At 44.1% G+C, this 22,908-nt stretch overlaps 1 protein-coding gene across 4 annotated transcripts in view; it reads left to right on the forward strand.

Moving 5' to 3' along the window:
- The first annotated feature begins 1,529 nt into the window (after window positions 1–1,529).
- runx1t1 (RUNX1 partner transcriptional co-repressor 1) overlaps window positions 1,530–22,908 on the forward strand; it is a 67,755-nt gene continuing 46,376 nt past the window's right edge. For 2 of the 4 annotated variants that reach the window (XM_049602464.1, XM_049602465.1), the window contains exon 1: window positions 1,530–2,071. In XM_049602464.1, the coding sequence (XP_049458421.1) occupies window positions 2,044–2,071 (28 nt within the window). In that variant the 5' untranslated portion in view covers window positions 1,530–2,043. The remainder of the gene's footprint in view (window positions 2,072–22,908) is intronic. The other 2 variants (XM_049602466.1, XM_049602467.1) reach the window with 1 other exon arrangement.

The following is a 22,908-nucleotide window of genomic DNA, read 5'->3' on the forward strand; positions in this document are numbered from 1 at the left end:
ACACACTCCATACACACATACTCGTTTACAATACCTAGCGGGCACCCCCTCCCCTCTCTGCTCCACCAATCTCCAGCCCGCACACTGACTGACAGCATAGCTGGTAAACAGTGCTCAGCTGTTTATTTAGCCTAGCAATATCTCCGGACTATAGTAGCTGCAATGGACGACTTTGTACGCGATTTTGAAGAGTTTCTTGTAGCGGACACAGACCCAGAGCCATACCTGTTTGAGCCGGAGCATACAGATGAGGAACTTAGATGCTGAGCGGGCGAGAAGAGAGGCTGAATCCTCCGCTCACATTTTGCTGCACAGAATGGGATTCGGTGCTACTGCTACCATCGTTGGGGAGATATATCACCAGGAGGTAAAGCGCCGCAGAGAGTGCATCACAAGGAGTGAAGTTGCGTCTTCTTTTCCTCACAGATGATGGTTCGGGTTCATTCTCTCCCGTTGCATGGTAAGTGTGGTCCATTCACAAACTTTATAACTAAAAAAACTTTTCACTACTCTCTATCGACGAACTACTAACACTCTATGCTGTTTCCTCCTCCTTCCTTCCTTCCTTCCGCTGTCTTCGTTGGTTTATTTATACACGCAAAACGCGTTCTCTGGCTGGCTGGATTGTCCGCTCGGTCTGCCATACATACATGGCGGCGCAAGATGGCGACCTCTCTAAAGCAAGGCCCTTGCTATCTATATATATAAAAGCATAATTATAAGGCTACGAAAACCAAACTAATTTTATTTTATAGCGATTATACACTTGTAACATATTACATATAATATAAACATATTAATGGGTAGAATATTCAGATTCAGATTCAGATTTGACAATAAACCATGCCAAATATTACACACTGGCCCTTTAAGCAAAACCATGACCTTTTTCAAGTATTTTTTCCCCGGAACCTAAACAAGTAGCTTTGGGGCTAACACAACTATGACCATTTCACAACATTAACCACGAGTTGTTGTTTTTTTAAACACATTATACCACTCAGTATTTCTGTGAGATCAGAATGTTAAAGTCACATGCTTCCTGTTGGCTATGTTGTGTTTTACAGTTATTTTTATATTTAACCTTTTTTCAGATGTGGTTTTTGACACAATGAAAAATGTGGATTTTGTCTCGGTTACATGGGAATTGTAGGAATTTCATCACAGCCTGTACTGACAGAGGAAGCCATTACAGTGGCCAGTGATGCTTTTTATGCACCTACAAGAATGTTGGTGTTGTTTCAAGACAGACTAAAAAAAATGTGCACCTAACCTTTAATTCTGGACTGATGTGTTTCCTGCGTCCTTGCAGTGTTGCTTAGGGGTGATCTCCCTGTGAGCCCTTGACGCGAAAAAGCTTCGCGAGCCGCTGGTACAGTAGAAAACACCTCGACTTGACCTGACCCCGCTTTTTCCAACCTGTTTTAGGACACACAGATGCTGGCTGCTGCCCAGTCGCCGCCTCCTCCTCCTCCTCAGCAGCGCTGCGGTCCCGCCCACCGCCACCTGGCTCTGCTGCGCACCGCCGACTGGAGGCAGAGTGTCGCTACTCCTCTTCCCCACGCCAACGGAGAAGCAGAAAACAAGGAGCCCCTTGACCGCGGGTGTGTGCATGAATTTATCCTCATATTTAAAAACCGATCTCTACAACCTAGACCGACTCGACGCTGAAAGGATTTTGGCGGAAAGTGCGAAAGAAAGAAAATCAGACGCGTGCCCTGCGCACTACTGCATCCTCCCTCTCCATCTCTGTCTCATCTCTCCTCCTTCTCTGCCTCTGCGCTTTTTACAAGACTCCCGGCTTCTCCCATCCTGAATATTCCCAGTGACTGTTCACTTATTGCGAAGCCGTGAGCTGCCTCTTCTTCTTTTGTCCAAGTTTGAACACCGTTTCCGAGCTGCTGGAAGTACACCGCCAGAGCCCCTGAGAGCTGGCCGGACTCTGTAGCTGCCGTCTCCCCGATTCAAGCGGATCATCGAGGGGACCTTGCGCGGAGTCAATAGGACTGGAAATTATTTAACCCTCTCACATCAACGTACCGCATGGTGGGAATTTCTGCCTCTTTTCAGTGTAAGTGGCCCTCTCTTTTGCTTAAGTGATTATATGCTCCCAATTACGCATTGGCTGTGTCCTTCTATAGACGTGTGTGCGCTAAATTAAGGGGGAAAACATGAAATAGCTGCTGACCCACTATGAAATTTGAAATTTGGTTTTGTTTCATATATTTTAGTGTAAAGTAAGCAGAAGCTGTGGTGCTCCAGAGGTGTGATTTGTGTAAAAACACACCATGTCGGCCTGTGCAGCCAGCAATTACATTATGTCTATTTATTTTTATTTTTATTGTCTGAGATGAACTGCGATTGTAAATCTATTGCAGGAGCGAACAATGCGTGTGTGTGCTGTGCGTGATGTTATGGTTACAAACGCATTTCATTGTAATGGGAAGAATAGCAGGGAAATAGATTTTTGTTTTGATGAATTGAAGTTGAAGATGGGCAGTATATTCTAACATTAAACAATTGGCACCCCATTTAAATGTTCTTAAGTGTCTTGAGGACTGAACTTTTTGTGTTATACAGAAGATCAGCTAGCTTTCCATGAATTATTGGTTCAGTTTGTTTAAATAGTGACACCAACTCGCTGCCGTCTCCATGAAAAGCAGATGTCAATTCATGCGCTTAAACCCAGGATGGAGAGTTGTTCTCGGGCAACAGGCAACTTAAGTTCACGGATCAAGTTTGGATACTCCCTTTAGATCTGTCAGGACCCCTTCGGAGAGGTGAAGTAGCCTTCACATGAGCTGATAATCCCCAGAAATCACGGACACTCAGGTTTATTATAGCGAGGCGTGTATCGCCGCTCCTCAGCGCGGGATAGACAATAATGTGTCACGGAGTGTTGAGAGCATGCAGGTTTTTAAATCAGAAATTAAAACAATACAAGGTGACTTTAATGATCACAAGTCCCCTCTCACTGGATTGAGAGCATTCCCTAATTTGATTTCCAGTGTTCCTGGTCATTAACAATTGTTCCGAGAAATAATGTTTGTTGTTTACTGGAAAGATTTTTTTTGGATGCACAGACTTTGCCATTCCTGTGCGCTCATTGAGGAGCCACTCCAGCCTCTCTCCTCCTCTCCCTCTGCTCCCTGTTAGACAGACTTTACATTTCAGAGTTTGCATTTGAAAACATCCTCCGGAGCTCTGTCACAACTGTCAAACGCATCTTCTCAAATCCATGTGAAGTTTCCATCTCCACCCGCTGCGACTTTGTCATCATCACATAGCCAAAAAGCGCAAAAAAGATGTATTTTTTAATGGAGTGGCGCAGGGTTGAAATTAAAGGGTTCGGGCTATATTTTACTCCAGTGGGAATCCGTTCCCCCGACTGGGAAAGAGCAGACATGCGGGTTAGGGAGGGAGGCTGCTGGGGCTCAACCTGCTGTCGATGCCCGACTGTTCTCACGGCTCGGATTAGAGAGGGAGGAAAATATCTCCTGGAAACCCACAGGGCTTTGGACATTTTTTACGCATGCCGAATAGTCCCATGCAAAGCTTTGTAGGCATCCAAGAGGGTGATTGTTAACTCCTCTTAAAAGCGTGACCCACTGCAGATGTAGTCCTTGCTGAGTTAAATATAGTAGATGAAAAGGAGAATTGTTTATGAGCATTTCTATCCCACTGATATAAGCTATGTATATCAACAAGAAAAATTATGTTTTTTATGTTTTAAAATTAGAAAATCTAATAATATATTCAGTGAATCCAAGACTAGTAGTTTATTTGGCTGCCATGATGCATATGGGTAATTTCAGTGATCCAAATTGAGTTTTTTTGTTATCAATATGAGTTATGATTGTTATTTAGCTTACTGCAGTGGTCATACTGCTTGAACTGGTTACCCTTGCTGTCATTTATTGTCATCTGTTGTTTATTTTCCCCATTCTTTAACCACTGGGACTGCCATTAAAGTAGTGACTTGACTGAAAAGACCATTACCTGGAGTGTGTGTGTTTACAGAGATAAAGAGAGAGACAGAGGGACAGAGGGAGTAAATGAAAGGTAAACAAAGCTAGCGATGAGGGGAGAGTGAATGATAAGTGCCGTTTGCGGGTTATCACTGTGTTTGTGTGCGCATGTGGCCGCACACGTGTGTGTTTGCGCATGTAGCTGCACCCACGTCCGTGCACGCTGTATAAACAGGCTTGTATTAACGTTACCGTCTCACTCTCTGTGGTCCAGGCTCTGCAGCATCAGCGAGCACTTCCAGGGGCCATCTGCCCAGCCACCAGCCTGCCTCACACCTGTTCTCCCTCCTCCCCCTCCTCCTCCCAACTCTCAGGCTGTAGGGTCAAATGCATCTCACAGACACAGACGTGGCCTTGCAAAAATGATGGCAGCCATTTTCCTCTCGCCTGTACACACACACAAACACACACACACACACACAAGCACACAAACATGTATTATACACTCCTGGTTGTCAGGTTGAAAAAGATTGAATGCATACACACACACACGCACACACACACACACACACACACACATTAATTTGGCTTGATTATTTGCATATTTTCCCTTCCAGTGCCTTTTCATGCTAACCACAGCTAATAGCTCTCTACTGGTGCATGTTGCACCCGAACGCAGCGTTCAGATCTCAGCCTCAAATAATGAATTACTATTATTTCAAAGGGAATAAAAACTGATTTCCCCTTTAGCACAGAGTCATATTGAGGCTCCAACTCTGTGATGTAATTACAAAGCACTTCTTTTAAGTATGACACACAGACGTTTGGATGCAGTCCAGGTTTGCTGCACGGTGAATAAGTGATGATGACTCAACAGAATTAATATGCCAGCTACATCTAGAAGCCCCCTCGTGTATTCCTGTATCAGCTGTAAGGCTCTACCTTCCCACAGCTACGCGTCGATGCAAATATTCTCCCACCAAAAGGCAAAAGGCTTGGTACTGGATGATGCCCAGAGAGATTGCATCAACTGTATTGTTTTCATTTGGGCTTAACTGAGCCCATATGAGAGTGCTTGCGGCACAAAGTGATCAGCTAGACACAGCTTTTGTTTGGTGAGTTGGTTTTGTCTATCGTTTATTGGCTGGCTACACTATATGCTATAAATGTGGCATGCTCTGAAGAGTTTGGCAGGTTTTTTTTTTTGTTTAATTCATTTCTTGGAATAAGTGAGCTTTCCTGGTGCTTCAGCTGGCTGAAATGAATTTCACATAATGCAGTTTCCCGGAGTTCAGTCTGGAGGGTTTGTTGCTATCTCACCCAAGGAAAAACGTACAGTATTTCTGTTATCCAGTCTGCAAGACTTCGTGGCATCTAGCGGTAAGGACTATCAGTCACTAATCAGCTGAAGACTTCTCCCATGTACCAAGCGTAAACTCCCGGTTCGGATTCCTTCTGTGGAAATTGTTCAGAAAGTTTTTACCGGGAGCTGAACTATCTGCAGAGGTCTCTCCCTCTCCAAAGCAAACAGACCTGGTGATTTAAATAGGTTAAAACACTGCATAAAGCAGTAAATCAGTGTTTCTCCAATCTTGCGCAGCTCTTTGCAGATGACTGCTAGCTTTTCGCTTATAACTTTAGATTCAGACATTTAGGAGGTTTTTACAGGGAGCCCACTTATCCAGAGGTCTCTTTCTCCAAAACAAACAGACCTGGTGATTTAAACTGGTAAAAACACTGAATAAAGCAGTTTCACTTCAAAAAACATAATTTTTCTATTGCTGCTTGGCTGTTTTGGCTTGTCGCAGAAGGGGTGCTAACTACAGTGGCAGACTTAAAAAGGTGAAAGGTCCAACCTAGAGCCAGTTTTTAGCCAACTTCGTGGACAAGGACCTGCTCCCTATGTAGGCTCATTTTAAGCTACAAAAATATTATTCTTATTTTCAGGTTATTATACATTGAAGAGAACATAATTATTATATTATATTCCATTTCTGCCAGTATATCCCTTGAAATCCTCCACACTGTTCCTTGTATAAAGACAGAGAAGGCAGAGCATTTTTAAGTAGGCACAAGTTGCATATAAAGCCCTGCAGTCAGAGGGCAAATGTCAGCAGTAGAATTAGACACTAAAACCACTGTTCCATGCACTTCTTCAAGATGTATAGATCTGTTCTGATTATTCAGAGCCATCTCTTACAAGTCCCAGAGCAAATTATAGATGGAGTCAGGGTGTGTGTGCGCGTGTGTGCATGCACCTACACACACACACATGCCCTTGTAGATCGATAGGCCCATTGATGGTTATCAGCGAGAGGGCAGTTCTCTTCACTGCTTATTGAATTTCATCACCCATGAAAGAGCAGCAGTGGTATAAAAGGACTCACATTTATGTGTGTGTGAGTGTGGCTCTGTGTATGTATTTGTGTGCAAGTGTGTTGTATATGAGAGCGCTCCCCAGCACTCACAAAAGCAAGAGGTCTTTGTTTTATTGTAGCCATGAGTTGGCCTTTACAGGGGCTTATTTAATGTCAAAGTCAACAGTGAGCACTACAAACTGATTTTATTGGCCTTGTTCGTGTTTTTACTCCAGATAACATGAGACTTATAGGACAAGTGAAGAAGAGGCCAATAGGGCACAGTCTGACTATTCATCAAGTTTCATGGGTGCAGTTAATTTTTCATAGGTTTTCACACGTCAAGCCATTTAGGAAACAAATGGGAAATCATATTTATAATAGGTCGGTTCCTGAATGCGACAGAATCCAACTTCTTTTTCTTCTTCGTTTCCTTAACTGTTGTAAAAAAACAGTAGCATAGAGACAGCTGAACTAGCAGTATTGTTAAAGACGGACAGCTGGGAAATGTAATTTTTCACTGGCTAACTGTGTCTTTGTTACAGTTCGGGGTTCTTGGACGAAAAAACACACTGATAGACATGTGCAGGACAACTTAAACACACACATACTCTCGCGCACACATGCTGCTCTCAGTCCTCTCTATATAGACTGGGATTGAGTTGCTAATTAACTTCACTTTCTCAAACTGTATCGCACACAGGCAGACTGCCACACACACACACACACACACACACACACACACACACACACACACGCACACAATCTCTCTCTTAGGCTCCTTCTCATGATGTCTTTCCCCTCACGGTCTCTCTCTCTCTCCCACTGTTTATTTTCCTGCCTCCATCTGGAGTCGGCTGATATTGTAATCGCCCTAATGCACATTGCCTTCCCCTCACACACACACAAACACACGCACACACACACACACACACACATACGTACAATGTGCCATCCTGACAAGCCCCTTTTCTTATTCCAAAAGATAAGCCACTGGATGTGATTCTGTGACTGTGTGTGTGAGCATAAGTGCACATGCAGGTGTCTATACAGTGTGTCCAATGAATACAAAGGGACGCACACAAAAGTGTGTTTCTCCCCACACTCTGCCAAAGGTACCGATATTGAATAGGCACTTCTTAGTGATGTGGAGCCGCGATAATGTGGCTGAGTGAAGATGTTCCCTGTTATCGCTCACCTCCTCAATATTCACCTGTCACCCAATTTACATTTTAACATTAAGACAGTGGAGGGGAAAGGAATTCAGGATCGGAAGTGGAAGTGTGTGTGCGTGTGTATGTGTGTGTTTGCATGTGTTTCTGCATGTCTTTTGTGAAGGTTTGTATGGAAAGGAAAAGTGTGTACGTGTGTGGGCACATGTGGAAAGAGATTACCGTGCTGCCATCTCTAATAGCTTTTGTTTTGTGATTCAGGAGAGGTTTGGGATGTTGGAAGGTGCACACACACACACACACACACACACACACACACACACACACACACACGTGTGTGCTCAAACAAATGCCGTGGACACACAGACAGGTTTGATTGATGGCGAGTATGAGCTGTGAAACTGTGCGATTAGGACCCCCCCACCCTCCCCCCCCTTTTTTTCTCCCTAGTTCACGAGAGGACAATTGTTGAAGAATGGACCGGCTTGCTTCGCTGCCAGTCCATAAAACCTGACCATAAAAGTCTGTCCTTGTGTGTGTGCGCGTGCGAGAGCGAGAGTGAGAGAGGTGGAGGAGTGGGCGCAGACAGACAGCTCTTAAAACAAACAAACAAACAGGCAGGCAGAAAATCTGACAAATTGACAAAGAAAGAGACAAAGAAAGAGGAAAAGGATGAGAGAGAGGGAGAGTGAGGGCGGGGAGAAACCTCACCTCAGCCCCGTCATGCTTTAGTGCTTTTAATCACCTAAACCGAGGTTGCTTCCTCCATAAAAATTCTACATTGTTAACGTTGACCTGCATGTGAAAATAATTCTCAGTCTACCCACTGGGTTGTTTTTTTTAAAAAAGGACATAATTTACGATCACCATCCCTGCTTATCAGCCTGGATACCCCCAATATTTGATTTACAGCTCTGCTCTCTCATTAATTTTGATGTATGGATTTGGACGGTACACTTTATGAAAAGGGCAGCGGCTGAAGTGGAGGCCTGGCTAGCCTGGTAAAAAGAAGTGTAATTAAGATCAGCAGAGAGTGGCAGAGAGAGAGGGAGAGAGAAGCGCCGATCAATAGATGCAGACAGTGGACCCTCTGTTTTTTTTCCCTCCGAGTATTGACATGTTCAGTCAATTACAGCTAGAGAGAGAAGAAGAGGAGGAGAAGGAGAGATGGGGATGTGTGTTCAGCTTTGTGTGTGTAAGATGGGCGCGTGGATGTCTGCACCCATATGTGTGTCGATACACGGCTTTATGAGTAGGTGCAAACAGCCAATACACATCTGCGTCTAAGATGTGCTTCTTTAATATTGATAATAAAATACAGTCGACGACTGCGGAGCGGACACATCCACTGTCGTTTTAGGACTTCCAGTCGCTTCGAGTCTTTTATCTACCATCAACAGACACAACTAAATCACTGTTTCCTCTCTTTGCTGGTTAAAATCACACCACTGCAGCCAAATAATGAGGCCCTTTTCTTTTGTGGTTGAATTTGACTTGCATGATGGGTATTGTAGGAAGAGAGGGGCTTCCAGCTGTTGTCAGTTAGTGTCACAGACAAACAGGGAGATGGGACAATGGGACGACGGGCAGCTCGCTCCGTCCGATTGTCTTGTTGTCAAACCGACAGCAGGTGCCTCGAATGATAAATGCAGAGTGTCAATTATTTCGAGGAAGGGCCATTTTCAGAAATTGGTTCAAAGAGAAAGAGGGAGAGTGGCAGAGGAGACAGTGGGGGTTACATAAAGAAATGGAAGGAGCTGGTCCATTTTCCCAAAATGGGGCCAAGTAAAAGCCCTATTTTGTTTAACTTCCAGTGCATCCTGTCCCGAGCATTTCCCTGCCCACATGCCCCCCACTACCACAGCCAACCTTCAATAGCCTAAATTGTTGCCGGCCACCCCGCTAAGTGTTTGTATGCTCACAGTCGATATAGTCTTCGCCGGGAACAAAATTACAGTCCATTTTATCTCAACAAAAAATGATATTTGATGGCATTTCCACCTCCAAAAAAAAAAGATTATGCTCGGAATAATCACACTCACTGGGTTTTTTTCCTCCAAGGGGATAAAAAAAGTCCTGGTTTTCTGGCTGAAAATGGTGGTTAAGTAAAGAAAAGGGGGAGTTGTGAGGATTAGGTGTGTATCGATGAATAGATAGAGATCTCAAGAGCTGCCTCTCCTCAGATGTGTATGTGCAGGTGATACAGATAGAAACTGGAGGAGAAAGACTGCAGTATAAAACTGAAAGAGTCTCCAAACTATCAAAACATATCTATATGTCCGTGTGTATCTGTATTGTCATCTGATATACATTCATGACCCCAGCTGCTCTTATGGATTTGCGATTGACAGCCCTTTCATCAAAGCATCTGTTCTTCCCCTCTGTCGCACTCTCACCATATGGACATGTCATCCTCAGCTGCGCGTTTCATAGTAGCGTAGATGATGTGTCTCCATGGTAACCCAACTCTACTTTTAGAAATGTGATATGAATTATGTTTTTGGCCCCACATGTGCAAGATGTCTGCACAAACACACACATCGGTGTCTGTATTGCAATGTACCTTGACATTTGTAGTGTTTCGTATCAAGTTAGTCGGTGTGATGGTGGACTCGTGCAGATTTGTGCAGATGCCGCGGCGCTCTCTGAAGTTTTATGGCTCCTGCAGTGTATGGACATGTTTGTCTTCTCTACACGATAAAGCCATTTGTGGAAGAATCCAAGGGTTTTTTTTCCCCAGGATTTAAACAGCTCCAGATTGCGGCGAAACTCTTTAGTCCTGCTCACACTGAGGGAAGGCGCGGGGCAGAGGAGGGAGAAAGGCTCTCACGGAGCAATAAAAATCCAGGAGAGAGCAAAAATCCATCTCCCCTTGTAAGGTCCGAAATTTTTTTGCAGATGTTTCAAGATGTTTGGCCCAAGTGACGGTAATTTCTTGCCCATCTGTCTTCTCTCCTCCCCCTATGTCTCTTTATCAACATCTGGTTTTCGGTGCGGCAGGGAAACAAGTATCCTTTATAAGCCAAGGGTTCCCAGTTCCCCCTCTGCTTGTGCTATTAACTTAGCCTCAACTACTGCGCTCTCTCTGTGCACACATACTCACATATGCTAACCATTAGAAAGTCATACCATTCAGAAAATGTAATAACTTTCAGTTAGAGGGGAGATAAAGTATTTTGGCTTTTTTTTGTTCTCTCTTCACTTTTTCCATAACTGCAAAGAATTTGGGGTTCTGGTTTTTATGCCTCCCCTGTGAGAGGACAAATTATTGCTTAGTTGTTAGTTTGAGGATGCTTTAGTGAGAGGAAAGCCCCTTTCCCTTAAGCATTTGAGTAGGACCCTTGGGTGTCTGTCTGCACCTCTGCTACCCATTTAGGAGTGAAAAGCATAAAGCTGCTACTCAGGGTGATACTGTAGAATCAGACTCATCAATTCACTCGCAGGAAGGAGACATGTTTATTTGGGAATGAATGCACACAAACATTTTGCTGCACACTTTAGCAGTACAGCAAAATCTTAATTTGCTATTTCCTCTTTGGCAATATTAAATTGTCCACATAATAATTCACAGCTGTGCAGGGAATCGCGCATTGTGGCGCAGCTGCAACTTTATGTTTGCGAATTAAACCATCTCACACACGGAGCTGAACTGCACATCATATGCGCACACACACATCTACAAACAGACACACAGGTGTGCACTCACCACATCGCTCCCTCACATGCTCACAGACAGTAAGAAGTTGAATGTGCAGACAAAGACACGCAGCTCAGCACCATATGGCAGGGTTGTCAATCTAAAATGAAGGCATGCCGAGCGTGCTTTGAGCGCACCATGTAAGGTGCTGTACCAGTGTTTCTGGTGTGTGTTTGATAGGGTAAACAGTGTCATATTAACAGACCTGTACACACCTGCACACAAGTTGACAAATTCTAATTTATGCCTCTTTTTTGTATGCACGAACACAACATACACACACTCTCTTCCCACCACATACCCTTGTCCTACTTTTTGTCATTTAGCGGCTTAACAAAAGCATGCTGAGCTCATTGTTACTGCCAATTATGTTCTATTAAATCAGTGTTGTTACTGTAACACAACAGTCTCACACATTTGTGGAAAGAACATTAAGACTACCATGCAGCGTCAAATACATTTTAAGACCACAGCATGCACCATTTTATACCACTTCATCAGAGAGACAGTTTTTCTTAAATATTAAGCTCTGGTTAAGATCAGCTATATGCAGCAAAATTCAGGTCAGACTATGTTAAACCTGCAAAAATCCTCAGAGACAAAACCTGCATCAGCTCTTAAGTGATACCAGACGTGACCACAGGCTCTGTATTTAGATATAAAAGTCTTTGGCTTTGCCACTTTGCCCAAGGCTACAAGACACAATCACACAAAAACATGCACCCATACACGACAGATGCCCCCAACTGCCAAAGACGCTAATGCATTAGTCGTGCACTGCCCCGGGCTTTTGCCTGATAGGACAATAACAAGACCAAGTCACCAGCTGATCAAGGGTGGAGGGGACACACACACACACACACATGCACTGGTTCAAGCATATGTGTGTGTTTATCCCGATCCCATGTTTGTTTATCATTACCATATGAAAGGGATTACACTTGTAGCGAAATGCTCGCAGTTGGTTTTAATAATTCAGTGCAACTCCTCAGCACACATTTACCTGTTGTCTGTTTTCATAGACCTCCTCTGTATTTCAACTTGAAATGTTTGAATGTAAAACAAATATAAGTGGTTCTAGTGTAAGTATTGATGCAACCATGATGTTATAAAAAATCATCATTCTGCAGGTAATAGTGTCGAGATGAGAGCCTGGTGTCGGCTGCTTTTGTGTCTTGACGACCTCTGTTTGCTCACTGGGTTGAGTGTGTGTGTGTGTGTGTGTGTGTGTGTGTGTGTGTATGTTGGGGGCGGCTGGTACCTTCACGGGGAATTGATTGCAAGGGATTAGACTGTGATTACAAAAGGGGGTGGGCAGCAGAAAGTAAAGATCAGGGAGGGAGAGAGGTGAGTGGTGACAAGGTGAGAGGTGCAGCAAGGTGAAACAGGGAGGCGAGACAGAGAGACAAAGATCTGTTTCAAAATAAGATGTCAAAGTGCAAAGTCATTGCTAGAACAAAAACTAAACTCATCTATATGACTTTATCAACTTTTTTAGACATAAACATCTGCATGTTTGAAATACTAGGTATTAGGTAAAAATCAAGACATTAGTTTAGTATTAGATAGTCTGGGTCTGCTATTGATTTGACGAGATCCTTATTGATTAGCTCGTCTATTTATTGAGGGCACAGATTGTTAGACTGTGGGTACAGTGGCGCTCCGGGACATGGCACCCTGGTGCAATTGCAATTGTTTAGTGTTTGAGTAGGCTTGTTCAGTGAATGTTTTGTTCCCAACTCAGTCTCCTGGAAATTATGCTGGCATGTTACTAAACTGCTTTGTTAATGACATTGTTGTGGCCACATAATTGTTGCCTGGATTTTATTCAGAGACAATGTTTCATTAAGGTTACGAAACACTTCCTTCATGTACCACATAGACTTCACAAGAGGGTGGTTGGGGAGGATGACGAACGAACACAGTACAAGACCTTGACACCAGAGCTTCCGGCTCACGTCCAGACTCCTGTCTTAGGTTTAGGCAACAAGAGCACTTTGATTAAGATCTATAAGGGAAAAATTGTGATTGCCTGTTTCGGTGGGAAACAACTGAAATACATTGTCAGTTAACATTTTGCTGATACGTTCAGTATTTATCATATATATATATATTCAGTCATTATGTTAATAGAAAGCATAATTGGGCGACCTCTAGCTCAACTGGTAGAGCGTGCGCCCTGTGTAGGCTAAGTCCTTTGCAGCAGCGTGGGTTTGACTCTGACCTGCGGCCCTTTGCTGCAGGTCATACCCCCCTCTCTCCCACCTTTCCTGTCTATCTTAAGCTGTCCTGTCAATCCAATGAAAAATCGGCCATAAAATAATGTTTGTAATATTTGCTGTTTCAAATTAGTTGAATTGAAAACACGATTTCCAGAAGACAGTGCTGTACAATCAATGTTCTCCTTCAGATAAAAGCTTTAGAATTTGTCTTTGTGAGGAAAAAAAACAGCCTATTTGAGCAACAGTGAATTGCTTAACATGTATAGATACATAACACATTAAACAGGATTGTTGTCTGTGTACATCAGATAATGAGTAATGTTAACTCTGAAATAAGGAACCAAAATGAATCAGTATCTGATTCTTTAACTCCTGGTTTTTATCTACAACACCATAATAGAATTCCTAAAATCCAGTTATGGTTTTTGGTTTTGGTGTGCCACCCCCAGATTTTGAGTGGCCCCATCTGGCAACCCCTATAAAACATTTCTGGGGGCGCCACTGTTTAGGTACCAGCGCTCAGTTAGACCAGTGGGAACAATCCAAAATGGGATTCTTGTGTTCTGGAATAAAAGCCAGCTTATTAAGCAGGGTGAGTGAGGTCTGTGTGTTTGCGGCTCTGATGTAAGCCTGTTTGCCTGTGCCAGTTGGAGAACAAGACCCTGAAAATAGAGAAAGTGGGAAACAGGGAAAAAAGCAAGTGGGACACATTTGTGAGTGACTCTAAACCGCTGGAGACCGACGCCAGAAGCCACAGAGCCAAGCGGCAGAGGGAGAGATGGAGGCAGTGACAGAGGGAGAGAGAAATACCCCGTACAAGATGTTAAACAACATTTATGAGTTTCCAAATTGCTGAGCTCGGATACAAGCTTCAGCTTTCAGGCCTCTAATGTGTTTTTGAGATTCCCTGTCTCTCTTTTAGACAGCCACTAATGCTAAACTGCCTCTGCTCTGGAAGCATTTCAGCATTTGAGGAAAAATAACATATGAAATCAGTCAACCTGTATTTAACTAGTTCATGTCAAGGAGTTCACACAGACAGTCTTAACCACAGCTACATGTGGGCCACAGAGTACGCTATACATAGCTGCTCTATTGTAATAGAACGTTATAGTGCGACTAGGGATTAAGAGGTTTGGGAAAAATGTTGCATTCATGGTATGTGGAAGAGAGCTTGTAAAATGTGACACAGCCTGCAGCGAAAGGAATGTCTCGCTTTTGAAATGATTGCCAGTGTGAGGCTGCCTTATTTTATGAAAATGGATCGAGAGGCTTACAGTTGTTTTCTTTTTTTTTCTTAATAAATAAGGGAAGACAAAACAGCTCCTGTGTGTTCACTGTGAGCGGAGCAATATTTTATTTTATTGAAACATGCCAGTGTTTTCATTCACGCTGAGCAAATTAAATCTGGATCTGGAACGGTACGAATGTTTAGGAAAGTTTATTCATGAATTCACAGATCCTAAAATAGTTACTTTACTGAAGGAAATTCTGTTATGTTTCTGAACTTCTCTGAGAAATGGCAGCAACTGAAGTGACTACTGACGTGAATATTTTAAGGCTGTATCCAGCATCCACATTGCTTTGGCATTTTGGAACCCCTAAAACAAAAACTTTTGAAAATGCTGAAACCTTATTGTGTTTCAGTCTGGACAGGCAGAAACGAAGTTGATGACACCTATGTTTGCTTCCTGATTGCGTCTCATTAGTCAGGATGTGTCCTTCTGTCAATCCTAAATTCTGCATTCAATAATGCTTCTACTGCCTGTATGCGCAGGAGGCAAGCTATTATTCGAGTTCTCATTTCCAGCAGCATTATCAGACATGGATCAGACAGCCTGCTTCCTGTTTATATACTGTAGGCCCATGCATGCTTAGCGTATGTGAATGATCATGTGATAGGTGGTTTCAGGCATGTTAGTATAGATGCAGATTATTTCTGAAACGGTACAAAAACGCTCCTTTGGATGGAGATCATTTTTTGTTTTAAAATGTTGTTTAAATATGAAAACATTAATGTGGATGTAGCCTACACAAGCAATGCCTCCACCACATACACATGTGTAATCGCAGATGGATGTAGAACCACAAGCACACATTCACATGGACACTCTGACATCCCTCCATGCCCTGAAAACCATCAATTCTGATACCGCTGAGTGGTTTTGATTTAGGAAAGGTCGTACAGTCTCTTCTCTGTCTCTCTCTCTCTCTCTGTAGTGTCTGAGAGCAGCAGTCATGGCGCACTTGTGCCAGAGGAAGAATCAAGGACACTGTGTTTTATTTTACCAGCCAGACACATGGCCAGTCTGGTTCAGGGAGAGGAACATAGTTTATTGAGAGAAGAGGTTTCATACTCTGGTCTTGATTTGTTCAAGTCGATGGCTGTCTCATATGCAGTTCTTGGTCACTGTAGTCCTTAGTGATAATACAGCAGCCTCTTCCCAGCACAACTACACTGTAAAAAATAGGGTAGAACAGCCTTGTTCTGTGCTAAAATATTTTTCCACGTTCACCTTTCTGCTCTCTGCAAATCGTACTTATTCCTACAAAAAGTAATGTTCTATAATTCGTATATAACCGACGTAATTGTGAGACGGGCCTGTGTGACCTCCCTCACATGACAGGAGCAAAAGAGGAAGTCAGGTGACGTGGTATGAAGAGACACAGTCCACGAAGGGAGGCAGTCCGAGTGGTGGACCAGTCAAAGTTGAGTTATTTTAAGTTACAACGTAACGTAACGTAACGTAACGTCTCGTTGTCATGTCGCATTACAATAGGTAGCCAATGTAATGTGACAGCGCTCAATTATGGTCTTTTTCTCAACCTAACCTTACCACTAGGGTTGTTAATTCGTATCATGATGCTAATTCGTTAGATATCGTATGAACCCTTTACGCAAGTTTCCGTAAGATAAACAGTGTGTGAAGATATGTTGTCCAGTAATAACAGCAGCCTAGAAAGTGCAAATCTCACCTGTCTTGTATATTTGCATGTGCACATATGTGTGTGCATGTGTCCTTTGACAATAAGGAGAGCACATCTGCTCCACTAGTTTAGTTTTTGTTTTTGCATGGGAGCAAGACATTTATGTGAGCGGTGTAATACTGTCACATGGACGCACACACACAAACACTGTCCCCCTCACACACATCCTGACCCTGACCAGCCAACCATCCCCACCCTTCTCCTCTCCTTTGCTCCCTGGGTTCCCATCCTCTGGGCTCCCATCCCCCCCCCTCCCAGATTCCTTCTGGTTCCCTTTCTGGTTCCTGACCAGCGGGGCTATCTCTGGATGGCCGGCGGTTCCTCTCATTCTGCCGGCCCATTGTGTGGTGGCTTGGGCTGGGCCCTGGGCCCCGGGGGCCGGGAGGGGAGCCAGGAATGGCCTGGTTCCTGTTGCTGTACTAGTTAAAGGAACTGTGGCACCATTTCCATTAGTCCATCGTAGCTGCTGTGAAACTGATTTTAGGGCTATTTCTGTGGAAACAGTTACATCCATGTAAGTTGTTTTCTCCTTTTTGGAGAACTTTGGTTTTGGTGAGGAGAATCAGGTAGTTTAATTGGATGCCTTGGGTGTTAAAGTAACTTAATAACACAATTTGTTCCACAGCTGGACAGGACAAATTTGTGCTTTACATGCAGAGACACAGCCCAAAAATCAACGACTTTCCTCTGGATCAGTAGTGAAGAAACAGAAAATACTGACAGACTCAGAAGCAGGTACATTCACATACAGTGTTGCAAAGACATTTGTCATCATATTATAATGCCACTGTCAAAGTATTTGTTGTGGACCTGGTGTGCAGAGTGTCATCCATCATGCTTTTTAACAACATTAAACATCTTTAAAAATTACCCTTTTAATTTAACACTAACTAATATGAACAGCAGTATTTTTTAGGATCATTTGGTACCTTATAGCCCAACACTGACTTTATCAGCAGCCAAGCAGCAATACCCACCCTCAGAGAAGACAGTGATACTCAAATGAGTAGGCTCTAAAAGTCCCTTTTTTTATCCCCACCCCTGAGAATAACAGAAGTAAAGCACGCTTACCCCTCATTATCTTTGACACTGAGTTGACAATATGATGAAAACACACAATTTACTGTTTGCATGTGTGCTTTAAATGTCTGCACAGAGTGTCCTCTGGTTTGAAGGAACGTTCACGTAACTCATCACACCCTCACAGCCAGGACCATCACACCTTGTGGCAGCTCTAACTATGAGCTCCGTCCACTGTGTTGCTTGTGAGTTTCTCCCTTTGAGACTTCTCGCTCTCCGTGGCGTGTTTTGCCCCACTAGCTTGTGCACTCGGTTAATTATGACTGCCAAGCCGGGCTGTCACAGTGATTCACTATGGAAAGAAAGAGAGAGAGAGGGAGAGGAAGAGGGAGAGGAAGAGGGGAAGGAGAGAGTTGGCAGGTGTACAGATGTATCGTTAGCGCCACCCAGTGATGCAGGGAGAAGAGTATAGCAACTCCTCCTCAAAGAAGACTTGAAGGGGAGTTGATTTTGACGAACAATACGTCATTGTGTCTGTATTGCTACTCATTTTTTCCTTTCCACTCCACCTCTATCTATTCTATTCTCTCCTCTCTCTTCTCCATCTCCTATCTTGCACCTCAATCTTTCAACACCTTTCGCCTTTCTTCCCTGCTTGTTTTTTATTTTTTTCCCACCGTCGCCCACTTCTCTTGCCGATGTCAGTTGCGCTGCCTCGTGTACTGTTGCGACAAATCAAGCACTCCATTCATCTGGTGTCATCTGCGCTACAAAGAAGTGGAAAACGTGCGCTCTCTCCTCTCCTCTGTCTCCACTGACAGCCACCTCTCCACTTTATCATCGGTGAGCAGATCAGATCGGAACTGGGCCAAGTAACTCAGTGCTGGATGAATGGAAGGGGGGCCGTGAGTGAGGATTTATAGGTCTGGTTGAGGCTGCCCAAGCTGAAATGAAATGGGGTAGCTCCCTATTGTGATCATATGGTTTATTTGCCATAGATCCTTGAGGCACAGCGGGAAGTGCATTCAAATTACAGTTCCCAAGACTCTGTGTAAAAAGGGTTATTGGATATATTGGAGAGTTTACTGCTTTCAGTGCACTGGAAATCAAACATCTGTGCGCAGAGACATCCGATCATGTGTCAGTAATCTGCAGCTATTTTGTGCCTCCAGGTGAGGAAACAAAAATGGTTTCTGCATAACCATTAACAACTCCTACGGCAGTTAAGCGAGAGGTTTGGTAGCGAGCAGCTGAGATTGGAAGAATTCAGCAACCCATCCACCCACCCACTCACACACACACACACACACATATGCTGGCCCGCACACATGCATGCACCCAAAGCAAAAAAGTCATTTGTTCTACCTCATTAGCATGTATTGTGGCGAGCGGGCGTAACACACTGAAAGGTGAAATGGGTCCGCCATGAATAGCACACCAGTCGGCAGAGGAGAGGAGAGGAAAAGGAGGGGGGGGAGGAGAGTGTCCAGATGGCTGGGGACCTGCCGCACACACAGGGAGTCTCTCGCTCGCTTTTTTTTACTCCGCTGATTGCACCGTTTCGACTACACTCGCTTTCGCTTGCTCTCTTTCTGCAGCTCCCCCCTTTTTTCTCACTTCCATCAACACACACACACACACACACACACACACACACACACACACACACACCAACCTCATATGTAACCTCCCTTTCTCCAGAGTTGTTCACATGCAGCCTTCCTGCTCGTGCACACACACGCACACACACACATACATATATATTTATATATATATATATATGTACACTCTCAGGGGCAATGTGTGACCAGGAGGCAGAGTGCAGTTGAGTGCAGCCCAGTGGAGCGCCTGTTGTGGCCCATTGCACCTCTACACAAACTGGTCTCCTTCTTTCCTGCTCTCCTCCTTCATGTCTCTTTCATCCACCTTCACCACCTGTTTCCTCGTCCATCCCTCCGCCCGCCACCTTGTTGTTTGACCTTTATTTTTCTTTTAACGTCCGGCTTTTTCTCTTTTTTCTCTCTCTTCTCTAAATTACTCATTCACTGTGTGTTGTTAATACGCCCTTAATTAAAGACTTACATGGACTGGAGTTTATTAGATACACTAACAGTCCACCTTACAGTCTGACACAATTTGGACAGATTTCACATAGGCTTCCTCTTCGGTTTGATGACTGGGGTATGACTACGTTTGATATGCAGTATTGAGACTCTGTTTCTAGCGAGTTACATCAGATTGCACTAAAGCTGAGGCCATCTTTGGTCGATCCCTTTGACTACGAGAGAGGAGACGGGGAGAGAAAGTCACAGAGAGGAAGAGTACTGTCGTTTGCCCTGATGTTCCCTTTTCCTTTTCTCTCAGTATTGTGTAGCGCTGCCAGAATATCTGTTCATTTATCTTCCCATCTGTGTGTGTCTGTATATCAGTCTACCAGTCTGTCACTGACTCTCTCTTTCTCTCATCCTTCTTCTCTTGATTCTGCCCCCCCCCCACCCCCACCCCCTCTCTCTCGCTCTGTCTGCTACACTTTTGCCTCTTTTCCTGTGTCTCTCTCAGACTATGTCTTTCCTGTGTGTCTGGTCGAGAATCACTAATGGTCTCCACTGGGGTGTAAACTGTGTGGGGTTTGGTGTATTCTGTAGGCTGCACACACACAGATACCCACACATCAATTTTAGACAGCACAGAAGCAGGGGTTAGTGGGCAAAGAAGACAGGGAAGGGAATAGAGGGAAGGAGGCAGACATGTCTGGGTGTGTGGTGATGTGGTGTGCTGTCTGTCCAAACACAACCCTGTATTTACATCCCTTTGCATCTCCGCTCTTTTTGCTTATCACTACCTCTCTCGCTTCCCTTCGTCTTTTCTCTCACTCACATCACTCCATGCCATTAAACCTGCCATTCGGCCAGAGGCTGTCTCATGGGACTTCAGTGTGTGTGTGTGTGTGTGTGTGTGTGTGTGTGTGTGTCTCACTCCATCACCCCCACTATTCAAGTCCACCTCATTGACTCATCATTGAGTGGGCCCTCCAAAGCTCTATTGAGTTTATCAAGTCTTCCACAAAAAAGTCACTCCCATTCTTTCTTATTGAAGCCCCACCCCCCCACCCCTCTACACACACACACACACACACACACACACACACACACTGGCTGACACACACAGGATGGCTCTGTCCCACACAAAACAGCCTCGGCGCTCCATTGAAATCCCCTTAGCAAAACGTTTTCTCCTCATCAGCATTGTGTGACTATTCAGTTTGTTAATGCGCCTGTATGAAGAAAGCCTTTTATTTGCCTGTTTTGAATTTAAGCACATATATTAACCCACATATTGAGAATGACTCTTTAATAGCCTGAATAGGAGGTGAAGGGGGGTGTTAGGAGGCAGGAGAGGAGACGAGACGACGGAGATCTTTATTTTGGATGCAGCAAGCTTTACTTAAAGCCACAGCTTCTTGACAAGCAGACTTGTTTAATACTTGAATAAAGCAAGCCCTTGATGCTCATTCACAGACACGCTCACACACAGAGAGAGTAATTTGACGCAGCACGGCTCATATCCCATACAATTGTAAAAGCGGTATTTGCAATGTGAGTGCCTGGAAATGTATTTGTCCCTTTTTAACAAAAATGTTCAGATGGCAGGGAAAACCATTATAACAAACAGGTGAAATTACAAGCATTACAAAACACAGACCAATGCAAACAATCACCACTGTCTGGCCCCCGAGTTTTGCTAAGCTTTTGTCGCTGTCAGTTGGATTATGTGTTTTGGCAAGGCTCTCGCTAAAGTATCTGTTTGGTTGCCGATGTCTGTTGCTGTTATTACATGTTTTTGTTGCGGGTAAGATGGTGAAAGTGGGACTGATTCCAGGCAATCTGGGACAGAGGAGTGGGAACAAATGACTTGAAAAGAGGCTTCAGCATCCTGCAACACTGCAATTCTGCACATATGGAACAATTTCATCCGTGCTGTGAGCAGTGGCGCCTCCAAGGGGGGGATACACCTCCTGATGAAAATAATTGGAGGTTGACGTTACTGTCTTTAAAAGGCTGTGGCGCACTAATTTTTAAGCTAATGTGAAGGTATTGGAATCTTGTGAACCCAGACAACCTGAGGCATCTTTTGGTACCAACCATGCTGGCATAGCTTGTCAGGAGGAGGGCTAAGTGATGCTCCAAATCAGGCTACATTTTGACAAAGGAACAACTGGCATGGCCATTTTTCAACTCTCTTGAACTCTCACCTCAAGATGTCTGCGGTCTCCCATTAACTTAAGTAGCTTGTTTCCAATAAATGTTTTATTCCTTCCAATCAATGTACGCCTTCCAAATGAAGCTGTGTCCTCGTCTTTTTAAGAGAGAACAACAACCAGCCGTTTTGAAAACATGTATTGTAACTTAACACATAAAAACAGGAGAGTTGGGGAGCTCAAAATATAAACTGTATCGGTATCAACTTAGTTTTCAACTAGCGTGTATACTTAAACAGCATGAGTAAAATCCTTTCATCCAGTTTTGGCTTTTGGTTTTGGTGCTTCACCTCAAGATTTTCGATGGCCCCATCTGGCCACCCCTCTGGAAATATTCTGGGGGCACCTCTGGCTGTGAGCTAATAAATCTATAAAAATAAAATAAAATAAAATAAAAAGACTGGCATCGGCTGGTGCTGGTGAGCATGGCAGCCCTTCCTGGCACCAGTGTTGAAAATAATCAATAGCAGATCTCTGATTACAATAACTGGAAGGTGGGATATGAAGTTAAGCTCCCAACTGCTGTTTATTGAATAAACTAAATCCATTGTATCAATGTCTGCTTATGAAAGGAAATATGAGCTTAAAGAGAGCGACTACTTGTATGTGAATGTGAGTAATTTTCGGGGGCCGCAAGTCCCAAGGGAGCTGGTGGAGCTACTGCTGTTGTCTGTCGGCGCGCGCGCGCACACACACACACACACACACATCATGTACACACACACACACACACTTTCACTCTCATCTGTCTCTATCTTGTCTCTCTGCGTGTCTTATTATATTTCTTTATCCCTTTCTCTCTCTCCTCCATTACTGGCATTTTAAGCAGCTCACTGGGGAGCATGAGGCTTGTTGGCTTGCAGTAATGTTAAGATGCTTTGTCTCCCATCATCACTGTTGTGGCACACACGCACACACTCACACACTCACACACACACACACACACACACACAAAGGGAGGTAAATGCAGTTAAAAGGGATTTTTCTTTTTGGTCCTTTACCTTCCTGAACCTGAGACGTGGTGCATGAGATTGTGCGACTGTGTGTGCTTGTGTGGGTGTGCGTGCGTGCAGATGCCTGCAAGCTGACAGGGAGTGAAAGCCCAGACATATGTTAATCAGATGTTGTGATGATGGCAGAGCAGAAGGAGAGAGCGAGAGAGGGAGAGGGAGCACTGGAGGGAGGAATGAAGGGTGAAAAGAAGCGAGGAGCTTTTAAAAGACAGT

The sequence above is a fragment of the Epinephelus fuscoguttatus genome, linkage group LG17, assembly GCF_011397635.1.
Source record: "Epinephelus fuscoguttatus linkage group LG17, E.fuscoguttatus.final_Chr_v1".
Lineage (NCBI taxonomy): Eukaryota > Metazoa > Chordata > Actinopteri > Perciformes > Serranidae > Epinephelus > Epinephelus fuscoguttatus.